Below are 12,367 nucleotides of genomic sequence, written 5' to 3'. Positions count from 1 at the left end.
AGTGAGGCGAACGAGGAGAGGGAGGGGGCTAGGTGGGGGAAGTAGAAGACGAGCCCAGTTAATATAGAGAGACAAGGGCGACGACAAATGAAACTGTGGTGCGTTGAGGCAGGGATTATTACCCGTTGGATGGAAATCTATCGTTTAGACAGCGTCCACGTGTCCTCGGAGCCGGTCGAAGCCGGTTTGGCATTTGGACCCGACATCCGGTCGAGGGGTTCAGAGAAAGAAGCGCTTTACAGAATTAATGGGCCTAACCACCAGCCCATTACTCGAAGTATAGCCCATCTTCTTACATTTAATCCCACTCGGCCCGGATTAGATTTGGTTTGGGCCGTAAAAGCCCGAGGTAAAACTAGTCGACCGGACCCGACCCGACCCGATCATGCACAGACATTTTATATATCCTTACAAAAAGAATTACAAAAAAGTAAAAAAAGTAAAAAAAGTAGCAATTTATTCCTTCAAATCTTTAATAATAAATGCATTTTTTAAAATTATTGGAAGTTTACAAATTTATTCCGTGCTTGTCCGTTAATTGAAAGTATTGCAAGCATAAATTTTTTTGTAATTTTTTTTTTTTTTTTAAGGGATATTATCTGCATTTTGTATTTGTTTGTTTCCTACTTCGTTAAAATAAAACGAGACGGAGCGAGCGAGAGCGAGAGAGACAGAGCAGGGAAGCGAATTCTGTAGAGCTCAATTTTGCGTAAACGAAGAAAGAAAGGTCGGCGGAGAGAGAGAGAGAGAGAGAGAGAGAGAGAGAGAGAGAGAGCAGGCGATGGCGACGGTGGCGATGGACGTGTCGAAGGGGCCTCCGGTGGCGGTGGCGCCGGCAGGTGCGGCGGAGGGCGAGATCCGGTCGCCGCCTGTGAAGGTGAGGGGGGGCGGAGGAGAAGGGCTTCGGCAGTATTACATGCAGCACATCCACGATCTCCAGCTCCTGCTGCGGCAGAAGACCCACAACCTCAACCGCCTCGAGGCCCAACGCAACGATCTCAACTCCCGAGGTCAGAAACCTCATAGAACCCTAACCGTACCTCCCCCTCCCTAGGGTCTCCTCTTTGATTGCTAAAACCCTATTTGTGATTCCATCTCGAGTCGGAGTACGTTCCTACCTGTAAATTCGGTTCTGATCGCCTTTAGCGTGGTCGGTTATGTTGGATTCTTCGATTTTGATCCCGTTGCGACAACTTGCAAGCGTGAGGAGGTTGGCAAAGAGTTGATCTAGAGATCTCTAGAATCGTAAACATGATAAGAGAGTTAGATGTACATAGTTTATGATTCAAGTTTCACGCCTACGGTGTCTGAATTTGGTCTTTTTTTAGGATCTCTCATTTAGTTTTCTGTGATGATTTATTCGAGCTGAATTCTTCGAATTCAGATTTAGCTAGAAATTTTATGAACTGTGATGCTGCCCTGCCTATGATGGATTAAGAAATTTTACTTGCTTACGGTTAAAATGCTCATGTTTATCGGATGTCATGCCCTTTTTCCTTTGAAGGTCTTTAACTTTGTTTTTGTTCTGCGTTCTGGAATTGCAGTGAGAATGCTCCGAGAGGAGTTGCAGCTACTTCAGGAACCTGGCTCATACGTTGGGGAGGTAGCGAAGGTTATGGGGAAATCAAAGGTTTTAGTCAAGGTAAAATTGCTAATTTGTATCTATAATCATGCCTTAGGTAGGTAGTTGATATTTGGGAGATTCAATATGAGCTGGTTATGGTTCTCGTGACTTGTTTTTGATAATGATGTAGAATATTGAGTGTTACTTTGCAATCTTTTAGGGAGCAAAAAAAAAAAAAATCTTATATGACTCGTATATTTATAGTGAAGCATATAGTGGATCACATTTTTATTTCGTTCTCATTCACCTATTCCTTTACTTGCAAATTTTTAATGATTTTTGTTATTAGTATCTTTTAGTGCATTCTTTGTTGGCATTATGTGATTTTCTATCTCAGAGTTATTTTGGTTTTGTTTTTATATGTCAGCTATTTCTTGATGTCTGTTTGCCTCTGCCACATTTCCAACTTTTGAGCTATTGTAAAAACTTTGTGTTTGGCTAATGGTTGGTGCTTGCTTCCTGACTACTCGTATCTGCCATCTGAAAAGGATGCTTTAAAATCAGGCATTCTTAGTATCTTGATGGGCTTATGGTGATGTAATGTATGGGAAAGTATCTACTCAAAAATAGTGAGGCCATGTTAATTTAACAAGAACAATCATGTTGCTTTGTGTGTGATTGAATTGCAAGATGAGCCTGTGGATCAGTACATACTTTGTCCAATAACTGTCTGCTTTATTGTGTTAACATGGTTTAGCTTTTCTTTTCTTCAAATAGTTGTATTTTAGCAAAAGTCAGCTACAAGCCTACAAACAAGTCACTAGAGCTCAGTGATTTCAATGCCGTATTAGCAGTATGCTTTAACTTCAATCTTATTTTTGCTTCTACTTATGCCATCAATATCTGTACAATGCTCTGTACAAGTTTCTTGATCTCTTAAATGAAAGAATTCTTCCTGAGGGATATCTTTTTTCTTTTCTTTTTCTTGTTGTGTTGGTTTTGTCCCTTTCTTTTTCTTTTTTTTTCTCTTGGTGGGGAGAGGGAGTGAGAATTAGCTGGTTGATGGTGTTTGTGAGTTCAAAATCTAAATCCTATGTTGAATCTTATGCTAACAAAATGCAGAATTGACAGCATTTGACACCAAGTTTTACTTGAATGAACGTTAGCTTGATCCTTTTCTATCAGAATAGTTGATGTGAAACCTCCTATGTATTCTTTCAGGTCCATCCAGAAGGCAAGTATGTTGTGGATATCGATAAGAGTATCGATATAACAAAGATCACTCCATCAACAAGAGTTGCTCTTCGGAATGATAGTTATGTGCTTCACCTGATCTTGCCCAGTAAAGTTGATCCTTTAGTCAATCTAATGAAGGTTGAAAAGGTTCCTGATTCTACCTATGACATGATCGGTGGCCTTGACCAGCAAATTAAAGAGATTAAGGAGGTTAGTGAAGAAACAAAGTGTGTTTTGGATATCTAGATAAATTTTCTTTTCCAGGAGAAAGTTAACTTATTTCTCAAATATTTCAGGTTATTGAGCTTCCAATCAAACATCCTGAATTGTTTGAAAGTCTTGGAATTGCTCAGCCAAAGGTACCAAGATGGTCAATTCGTTTGTTCATTACATCCCCTTTTCACATCTTGATCCTATCATAAACACATCAGACAGTGGGAATATAACTCTGGTTCGTTTCCTCTAGGGCGTCTTGCTTTATGGGCCACCAGGTACAGGAAAAACTTTGCTGGCCAGAGCAGTAGCTCATCACACTGATTGCACGTTTATTAGGGTTTCTGGTTCTGAGTTGGTTCAGAAGTACATTGGGGAAGGTTCTAGAATGGTCCGAGAACTTTTCGTGATGGCTAGGTAAGTAAAATCTTTCATTTTCGACATTTCAGATACATTTACTCGGCTCTTATTTGTATACAAGGTTACCAGCCTATTGAAGAAGGCCAAAACAACATTGGCGAAAGAATTAGTATGCCATGTGCTTACAGTTCTAACTGTTTACAAGTCAGAAGGTCTGTCTACCCCAGCTGGAGCTAGTGCAATTTAGGCAGAGGTGTTCGATAAGGGAAAACAACTTATTCATTTCACCAGTAAAAGCTCCAAATTGGAGCTTCTGCTCTTAGTGTCGATAAACCAATTCTGTTATTTCTATTCTAAAAGCTTCTAAAAGCTCTAGATTTTTTCTTGTCAAGCATGGCATCTGGTCTTTTGTTTCTCGCAAGCCGGTTTGACAGCTGGGCCAAACAATCATAGGATGTAGATTCTCTGTTGCTTACAACAGTTCAGATTTATGGTATCCATAAGAAAAACTTCCATGATGTAAATGGTGTAATTTTTCTCACAGGGAGCATGCACCTTCAATTATCTTCATGGATGAAATCGATAGTATTGGATCTGCTAGGATGGAATCTGGCTCTGGAAATGGTGATAGCGAAGTGCAACGTACTATGCTCGAGCTTCTTAATCAACTTGATGGATTCGAAGCATCAAATAAAATTAAAGTATGCCATATTTTACTTATCATTTTTTGTAAAAATGGTTATATAAACCTAGTATTACCAATGGTCCCCTAAATGAAAAGTTTCTGCACAGGTTCTGATGGCTACAAACAGGATTGATATCTTGGATCAAGCCCTCCTCAGGCCCGGCCGCATAGACAGAAAAATTGAATTCCCTAACCCTAACGAAGAGGTTTTTGCTCCATAAAAACTGCTGAGTCATGAATTTTATCTGTTATTTTTTGCACCCATCTGATCCTTCCAACCTAATTTACCTCTCATTATTTTCAGTCTCGTTTTGATATCCTAAAAATTCACTCGAGGAAGATGAACTTGATGCGAGGGATTGATCTTAAGAAGATAGCAGAGAAGATGAATGGGGCATCTGGAGCAGAACTAAAGGTTGGTCTTCAGATTTCTCATCTCCCTTTACAATGTGTCTAATTACTTTTCACCTTTTGCATCTGTTCAGTTCGTATGCTTAATAGTGATACTTCTTATGCGCTGTATTGTTGTGGGAAAAAAATAAATTTAAATATTTTTTCGCAGGCTGTGTGCACAGAAGCAGGCATGTTCGCACTGAGGGAGAGAAGAGTTCATGTGACGCAAGAGGATTTTGAGATGGCTGTGGCCAAAGTAATGAAGAAGGAGACGGAAAAGAATATGTCCCTTCGGAAGTTGTGGAAGTAGAATCTGTTCCTCCCTTTCATTCTTTTCTTCAAAAACATTTGTGCTCTTTCGTAGTGGAACTCTCTGTAGTATATTTCGCTAGCTCATCGACACTTGCTATTTGTGTTGATTATGGAAATGCTGATGTTATAGATAGATGGTTTTACTACTTGAAATTTAGACTGACAAAACGGAATTTACGATCCTATGTGTTTAAATTAATTGTTTATTTTGAGTGTATTGTGTAATCATGCTTTGTAACCGTGCAAGTTACGTAGTTCGAGGACAAAAGATCAATAAATACATATGCAGTGGCTTGATTAATAGCAGTCGGCTACAACTGTATAAATTAAGCATTTTTGGTCTTTTAATTTTTTTTCTTTTCATTTTTGGTATATTGAGAGTGCTGGCAGTCGACAACGATAACAGCTACATAGGAGCCCATCCGAAGACACACAAATCATGTTGATTTAAATTTATTTTTTTTAAAAAAAATAATGGTAACTAAAGAAGGCTTTAGACTTTGTATCAAAAAAAAATAACTGCTACTGTAGGGCAATATTTTTTCAAACTCAAATCTGAGAAGGCATAAAGGGAAAACCAACGGTCCAAGCAATCCATGCGCTACGCGATCAAAATACCGTGGGACTGCGGAGGAGCGACGCAGTACCCGCATCAAAGAATCCGTAAGCAACTGCAGATCTTCGGCCACGTGGACGGTACCACTTGAATTCGCGGCAGGAGCGGGATCGAATCGAACGGCTGTTACAGTCGCGTCAAGTTGAAGCTAAAAGGGTCTTCCTCCGAATAAAAGGTCGCGTGGATTCGCAGCCCGAGTCCTCGCTATATATACTCCCCGCTCCTCAACCTCATCGCTCCTCATCTCCACTTCGTAAAAAAAAACAAAAAAAAATTCAAAATCCTTGCCTGCTCCTTCCGATTCCTCACTGAAACAACCGAAGAAACAAATGGTGCATTGATCTTCCTTTTCTCCTAATTTCGATTCGATTTTTATCTGTTCTGTGGTCCTATTTCTCCGTTCTACGCCTTGATCTCATTTGATCTCTAGGGTTTTAGTAGTTGTTGTTGTTGTCGTTGATCATCTCTGATCTCTTATTGTAGGCTCTTCCGAACCAGCAAACGGTGGATTACCCTAGCTTTAAGCTCGTGATCGTCGGGGACGGTGGCACAGGTGATCGATTCCGCTTCTCTTTCCACATTCCCTTCCTCTCACTCTGATCTGTGATTCGATCCGTTAGATCCTTCGTTTTTGTTGAGCAATGTGATAAAGGAGCTCCTTTGATAAAGATTTTGTGTGATCGGTTGATGCAGGGAAGACGACATTCGTCAAGAGGCATCTTACCGGGGAGTTTGAGAAGAAATACGAACGTAAGATTCCGAATCGGTTTATGTTGTATGCTTTTCTATTGCGTAGATGAGTTTGCATGTCTATATAGAACTGAATGTTTGAATATTTTATGAATTTTGTGTTTTGTCGTATTGGTGTATGGCAGCTACCATTGGTGTTGAAGTCCATCCCTTGGATTTCCACACCAATTGTGGAAGGATCAGATTCTACTGCTGGGATACTGCTGGGCAGGAGAAGTTTGGTGGGCTTCGGGATGGATACTAGTGAGCATATTTCTGTTGTGCCACATTTTCTTTTTATATCTTCTGAGAAGGGTGATTTGCTCCGAAAAAAAAAAAAAAATTCTTTTTTGTTTTTCACACTGCTCATAATTGTTTGATTCTGGTTCCTTTGTTTCTGTTCTGATGCCACTTATTCATGCCAATTTCTACTTGAAAACTTAAAACATTAATGTACATGACCGTTTGTCCTTCAATTCTTGCGTTGTTGATATTTCAGTAAGATGTCATTTGTAGTTGAATTGCAAATTGTCTATCAATTTCATTGTTTTGTTAGAATTCTGCATTGATGTAAACTAACCGTAAAGCTTTTGCCAGCATACATGGTCAATGTGCAATCATCATGTTTGATGTTACTGCTAGGCTTACATACAAGAATGTTCCCACATGGCACCGGGATCTCTGCCGGTAGTTTTCAGAACCTTCTGTTATCTTTTTCTCCATATCTTTCTATGCTACATGCGGTCGGACTTGATCTCAATTTCGAATCTTGTACCTTTATGCGCTTGGGAACAGGGTGTGTGAGAATATTCCTATTGTTCTTTGTGGAAACAAAGTTGATGTAAAGAACAGGCAGGTGAAAGCGAAGATGGTCACATTCCACAGGAAGAAGAATCTCCAGTACTATGAAATTTCTGCTAAGAGCAATTACAATTTTGAGAAGCCTTTCCTCTATTTGGCAAGAAAGCTTGCCGGGTAAAGCAGTTTGTATCGAAGTTATTTCCCAAATTTTATGACTGTTTTATTCTAGGAGTTGGTTTTAAATATGAAATCATAACTAATTCAGGGATCCGAATCTTCACTTTGTTGAGTCACCTGCTCTTGCACCTCCTGAGGTTCACATTGACCTAGTTGCACAACATCAGTAAGTGGTCACTTACTACTATCTTCTCAGATATGTTTTCCAAAGGGTTCCTTCTAGTTGTATTATAGCAACTTGTCTATTTTTTAATTTCTATTTTCTGTTCTAGGTACGAAGCTGAGATAGCCGCTGCAGCAGCGCAACCTCTTCCTGACGACGATGATGATGCATTTGATTAAGCGTATATTTCAGGCGCCGAACATACATATTCGAAAGGCGTTCAACACTCGGAAAATATCCATTGGAGTACCTTTGTATGTGTAACTCCGAGTATAGTCGTCTTGGAGTCTGAAGGGAAATTTTAGTTGGGACCTGCTCTTTTAGATGCTGTCTTGGTGTTTTAGTTTCTGTCTCTTTTAAATGTTCTTTGGAATGTTTATTTCTCTACTAAAGCTGAAGAGTGCCTTCAGCATGCTATTTTCCTGATTGTTATCGTACTTCTCCGTGAGATCAATTATTATCGCAACTGATTCTGGATTTTCAGGCCTATATAATCCCTTAGGAGAGCTAGCATATTCTTTGCTGCAATTTTAGGCATTACGATCAAATCTCCAAATAATATCTCCAGCAGTTTGGTAGCATAAAACATTTTCATCTTTTTTTCTGTTGACGTAAATTTTTTTTCTGTTAACAGTATATCACAAAAATTAACTTTAAATGTCCGAGAATTGCATTGTAAATGACGCAAGGCGTATTGGAACGGTAAAACTGGAAAATAAAAGATGACAAGTATTTACAGGTCTTTCCAATTAAGCTTGAAACACTAGTGATCAGAGTTTCTAAGCATGATAGATTAGGGTATGTTTGGTTCATCGTAAAACTAGTCGAAGAATATTTTTGGATTTGTGAAAAAAATTTTCGCTTGATTGATTTCACTTAAAATTGTTTTTCATGTAAAACCAATTGGCTGAAAAATCGCAGGTTACCGTGAGGTCGCACGGGATCCACTAGCCAAACTGGACACCGTGGACCGTGTCAGAGAGGTCCTCTTTCTCTTCTGCCTAACCAAGGTGATATAAAATAGTGCTCTTCTTTATTTGTCCTCTATTTTATTTTCCAATGTTTTTTTTAGGAAACGTTAGGCTCTTATGTATATTTTATTTTCCAATTAAAAAACATGGGTGAGGTAAATAAATAAATAAAAAAAAAACCTCAGCAGAAGCAAGATGCAAGGGGGGGAAAAAAAAACTAAGAACGTTGGCTTTTAGACGATAGAATAATCTCCTATTGGTTTGTCAACATCCTAGACGTTCTGCATAAATAATTCTAAAAATAGCAATATTCCTTAAATTTATATGACACCACTTTAATCTGTCACGCCCCAAGGTCCCTTTAAGTTAAAAACACAGCGAATTTTTTTTTTTTTTTTGAAAACCTAACCCCAGAAAATGCCAGATCCGCCACAAATACAGAAAATCTACTGTTCACACGGACAGAGTCTCCCCTGTATTTGCACGGCGTCGCACAAGTACAAGAAGTAACCCAGGTACAACCACAACCAAATGAATATAGAAACAACTATGCAATCATTCATTCACCATTCACATCACAGTTATACATTCAATATTTAAACATAAATCCACATAATTTTTTTTTAAAAACTGTTTCCTACACGGAAATCTTTATTCTTTAAAAATGCTATCACGAGTGGTAGAAAATCTTTTATTTACGAAAACCACGAATCATTTTTATTACATTCTTAAAGCCAAATCAAAATATGATAGTTAACTGAAATGCCCAAAAACTGAACCATATGAACTATCTAAGCTATATTAACAGGATAGTAAGGGTAGAAACTAAACCGAATAACTTGGGTTGGAAGCTCTATCGACTGCTATGTACGTATCTCACGTCTCGTCTCAACCCTCACCGCCCGCGATACCTGAAAAATAGTGGGGAAGGTGAGAACATGTAAACATGTCTCCCCTCCCAGTAGGTACCGCAAACTGATGAAGGCGAGTAGTACTCACCGGATCAGGAAGAGCTAAACAACAGTACGGGTCAGTAGAAAATACAGTAGCAGTAATAATGAATAAAAGAGGCATGTGTATGAAAGAAACTACAACTACCGCTACTGTAATAAACAACTGAATGTATACATATAACAAGACTATAGTAGCAAGACAATGTAACAAAAGAGCTGAAGATATACAAGCGACAACTGCTACTATAGTTATATGCGTCAACCAGACGATAAGTCCAAATATACCCAATCTGATGCTGCTATATTGGTCCACAGACCTCAAGCGTTGCCTGTCACAGAGCAGACACTGAGAGCTTACTCATGCGTCACCGACGACCTATCCGGATACGTACACCTCTTGTTGGTGGCCAAACCAACCTGGTGTCTAGAATACACAGTGCTGTGACTAAATCATGCTGATATGCTCAAACGAAATCCGGCTAAAGCCGGTGCCAAGGCCGAAGGCAGAAACAAGGGTGTACAACGCCAAACTACGATCAACCAGATCGAAATACATGACAAGAGAGTCGATGTGTTGCCTGAACCCAAGGTCCACAGAGGCCAACCCTAACTCCCATTGCTCCGGTATGCTGTTTTTAGGCTCCGGTATGCTGTTTTTATGTTCCAGCATAGTAGTTTAGCTTTCCGGCCACCTTTCCGGTGATCCGATGACTCCCCGACACCCCGGGAAGTAAGCACGATGATCTGGGGTTCGTGCTGAACATCGCGCTCACCTCCGGCAGGGGCAAGGATGCCCTGGTTAACGAGTTAATTGCGATCTTGGCGCTGTGAGCGCTGTTTCACAGGTTTTCGCGTAGCTCGTGCGCGTGCCACAGTGGCCGGCAGCGCTCCAAAAGGTGAGCACGGCCTCCAACATACTGAAATCTAGCAGCGAGTGCGACGGTCTGATCAATCGACCTCTGGTTTGCGTGCACGGCCCATAAAAGTTCAGAAATCATATAAAATGATGTGATTTTATGTATCGGTAAGGGCTTTTATGCTCTTTGCTTCGAGGTAGCTGCTGTCGACAGCATGTTTGGGCTGAGGATAACCTCTGGACTGATTGTCCAAGGCCCCAAACCCTTGCAGAAATCGAAAAGTGATTTCCGATGCGTTTCTCGGCAAAATCCGCCGATAGAATGCGATTTCGGTTCGGAATTCTTCCGACGGTACTTGGTGATTATTTGCGCCGTCGCTGAGCCTTGTTGGCTGGGTCAATCTTATTCGAATAGGCTTTCCTTAACATCCACCTATTCCAGGTGCATCTCAAGTCGTCACCCAAATCCCAAATGACCCTCTTATGTATATATATTTTTTGATACACACACACATAGAGCGCTAAACTACTATTCTTTCAAAAATATGTCTCTGTACTTTTAAATTATTTTCGATAATAAAATATCTGATGTGACGATCAGCTCTATCTAAAAATTTAATTCATAATATTTTGTTTTTATTTGTCTAGCGAACAAATAATCTAAAATGAAAGGTTGAAAGTAAAAATGTTATAAAAAATAGTGCTAGAATATTTCCTATGGGAAGAGATGATCTCGCTCTGGATGATAAATTAAATTTTCTATTAAATTTTTTTTTAATTTAGATTATTTTACACCGTTGAACTTACAAATGTACTATATCAACCATGAAAATAGTTATTTTTGTGACCCTTTGATTATTTGACAAATTATATTAAAAAATTATAAAATTTAGTTTGTAAATAGTGGGTGCCTATGTGCATGAGTTGGCCGAATATATGTCTTGAATATTGTTCAAATAATCAGCAATCTAACAAAAATAAGCATTAATAACTGTGAAATAACTAACCACCCCTAGCGCAAGTGGCCAAGGATTTGGCGGCTGATATCCGAGGTCCCAAATTCAAATCCTAGTTGATTCATATTTCCAGCTAAGTTTATTTCTAAATAAAATAAACGAAGTGGAGATAGCATGCAACCTATCTCCAAAAAAAAAAAAAAAAAAAATAAATAAATCTTATTCCATATAAAGGGATTTCCAATGAACAAAATTTTCACCCTATGGAAGTTCTGTGGTGCTGTGGTGCCCTGTCTCTGCTGCCGTACCAGTAATTAACTGGAAGGACCGAAGGAGGGTTGGTTAATGAGAGTTAATTGACAGATTAGTTGGGAAGAAGGAATTAATTAAGAAGGGTTAATTTGGGTGGATTAACTATCAAATCTTTACGTATTTTAAAACAAAACTAATGGCTAAAAATTTACGAGTACATAGCATCTTATTCCATAATGAGGGGATTTCCAATGAACATATATATTTTTCATCCTATGGAAGTTCTGTGGTGCTGTGGTGCCCAGTGCCTGGTGCCGTACCAGTAATTAACTGGGAGGAGGGTTGGTTAATGAGAGTTAATTGATAGATTAGTTGGGATGAAGGAATTAATTAAGAAGGGTTAATTTGGGTGGATTAGCTATTAAATTTTTACATATTTTAAAACAAAACTAATGGCTAAAAATTTACTGAGTACATAGCTACTATACTAATTAATAAGAGTACACTAAACGTAAAATTATTTTTTGTCAGGAAAAAATAGAATGTTGAGATGAAGTGAGAGTCCTATGAAATAGTGGTGGGAATCCTATTAAAATAGAATGTTTTTTTTTTTAATTAATGGTGATCTTTTTTCAAGGAATTGATTTATTGCACAGTGGAGGCAACCTTGGTGAGCCCAAGGCGAGCCGGATCCCGAGCCCGAGAGTTTGGGTCGTGTTTGGGCGACCCAATGGGAGCACATGGTCCCGAACCTGTCCCTATGTCTTGGTCCCATTAAGACATGGGACTTTGGGAAGGTATGTTCGCGAGGAGCAAGGTGCCCCTCACAAATGTAGTGTTTGTTCCTTTGTGCCCATCACGTACGATAACCTTCTATAAACTTAATTTAAACATCTATTTGACCCAGTTTTCGCTAAAGTTTTTTTTTTTTTTTTGCTCGAATAGTTAAAAAATTAATATTTAACAATCAAAATATCGAGAAGGAGAAAGTGTTTAAAATTTATTTAAACTATAAATTATTTTGATTTTACTATCCAACCTTTCAAAATTAATTTTTTTTCTAATCAGTTTTAACTTATATAGTCCTCTAGCAAAATTAAGCTGGGGAGAGTTCTTAGCATGCACATCAT

The 12,367-nt window shown here is 39.0% G+C and overlaps 2 protein-coding genes across 2 annotated transcripts; both read left to right on the top strand.

The window, feature by feature from the left end:
• Positions 634-5,064, top strand: LOC109710117 (26S protease regulatory subunit 8 homolog A-like). Its single transcript, XM_020232563.1, has 9 exons — positions 634-1,010; positions 1,545-1,642; positions 2,786-3,010; positions 3,097-3,159; positions 3,267-3,430; positions 3,918-4,074; positions 4,166-4,264; positions 4,363-4,473; positions 4,621-5,064. Exons 1-9 carry the CDS (start codon positions 782-784, stop codon positions 4,759-4,761), a joined length of 1,287 nt encoding a protein of 428 aa, XP_020088152.1. The 5' UTR covers positions 634-781; the 3' UTR covers positions 4,762-5,064.
• Positions 5,554-7,732, top strand: LOC109710118 (GTP-binding nuclear protein Ran1B-like). Its single transcript, XM_020232564.1, has 8 exons — positions 5,554-5,711; positions 5,863-5,932; positions 6,073-6,129; positions 6,255-6,372; positions 6,706-6,795; positions 6,904-7,083; positions 7,175-7,252; positions 7,359-7,732. The coding sequence occupies exons 1-8, from the start codon at positions 5,709-5,711 to the stop codon at positions 7,426-7,428; spliced, it is 666 nt and encodes a 221-aa protein (XP_020088153.1). The 5' UTR covers positions 5,554-5,708; the 3' UTR covers positions 7,429-7,732.

This window comes from Ananas comosus, linkage group 5, assembly GCF_001540865.1.
Source record: "Ananas comosus cultivar F153 linkage group 5, ASM154086v1, whole genome shotgun sequence".
Lineage (NCBI taxonomy): Eukaryota > Viridiplantae > Streptophyta > Magnoliopsida > Poales > Bromeliaceae > Ananas > Ananas comosus.
This window is presented reverse-complemented; position numbering and strand designations above follow the sequence as displayed.

Excerpts from the sequence above, each read along its gene's own strand:
- LOC109710117 (XM_020232563.1), top strand. The coding sequence starts at position 782 with ATGGCGACGGTGGCGATGGACGTGTCGAAGGGGCCTCCGGTGGCGGTG. Across the intron at positions 3,160-3,266 it reads TTGGAATTGCTCAGCCAAAG|GGCGTCTTGCTTTATGGGCC; the intron begins GTACCAAGATGG and ends CGTTTCCTCTAG. Across the intron at positions 4,265-4,362 it reads TCCCTAACCCTAACGAAGAG|TCTCGTTTTGATATCCTAAA; the intron begins GTTTTTGCTCCA and ends CATTATTTTCAG.
- LOC109710118 (XM_020232564.1), top strand. Across the intron at positions 6,796-6,903 it reads TGGCACCGGGATCTCTGCCG|GGTGTGTGAGAATATTCCTA; the intron begins GTAGTTTTCAGA and ends GCTTGGGAACAG. Across the intron at positions 7,084-7,174 it reads TTGGCAAGAAAGCTTGCCGG|GGATCCGAATCTTCACTTTG; the intron begins GTAAAGCAGTTT and ends TAACTAATTCAG.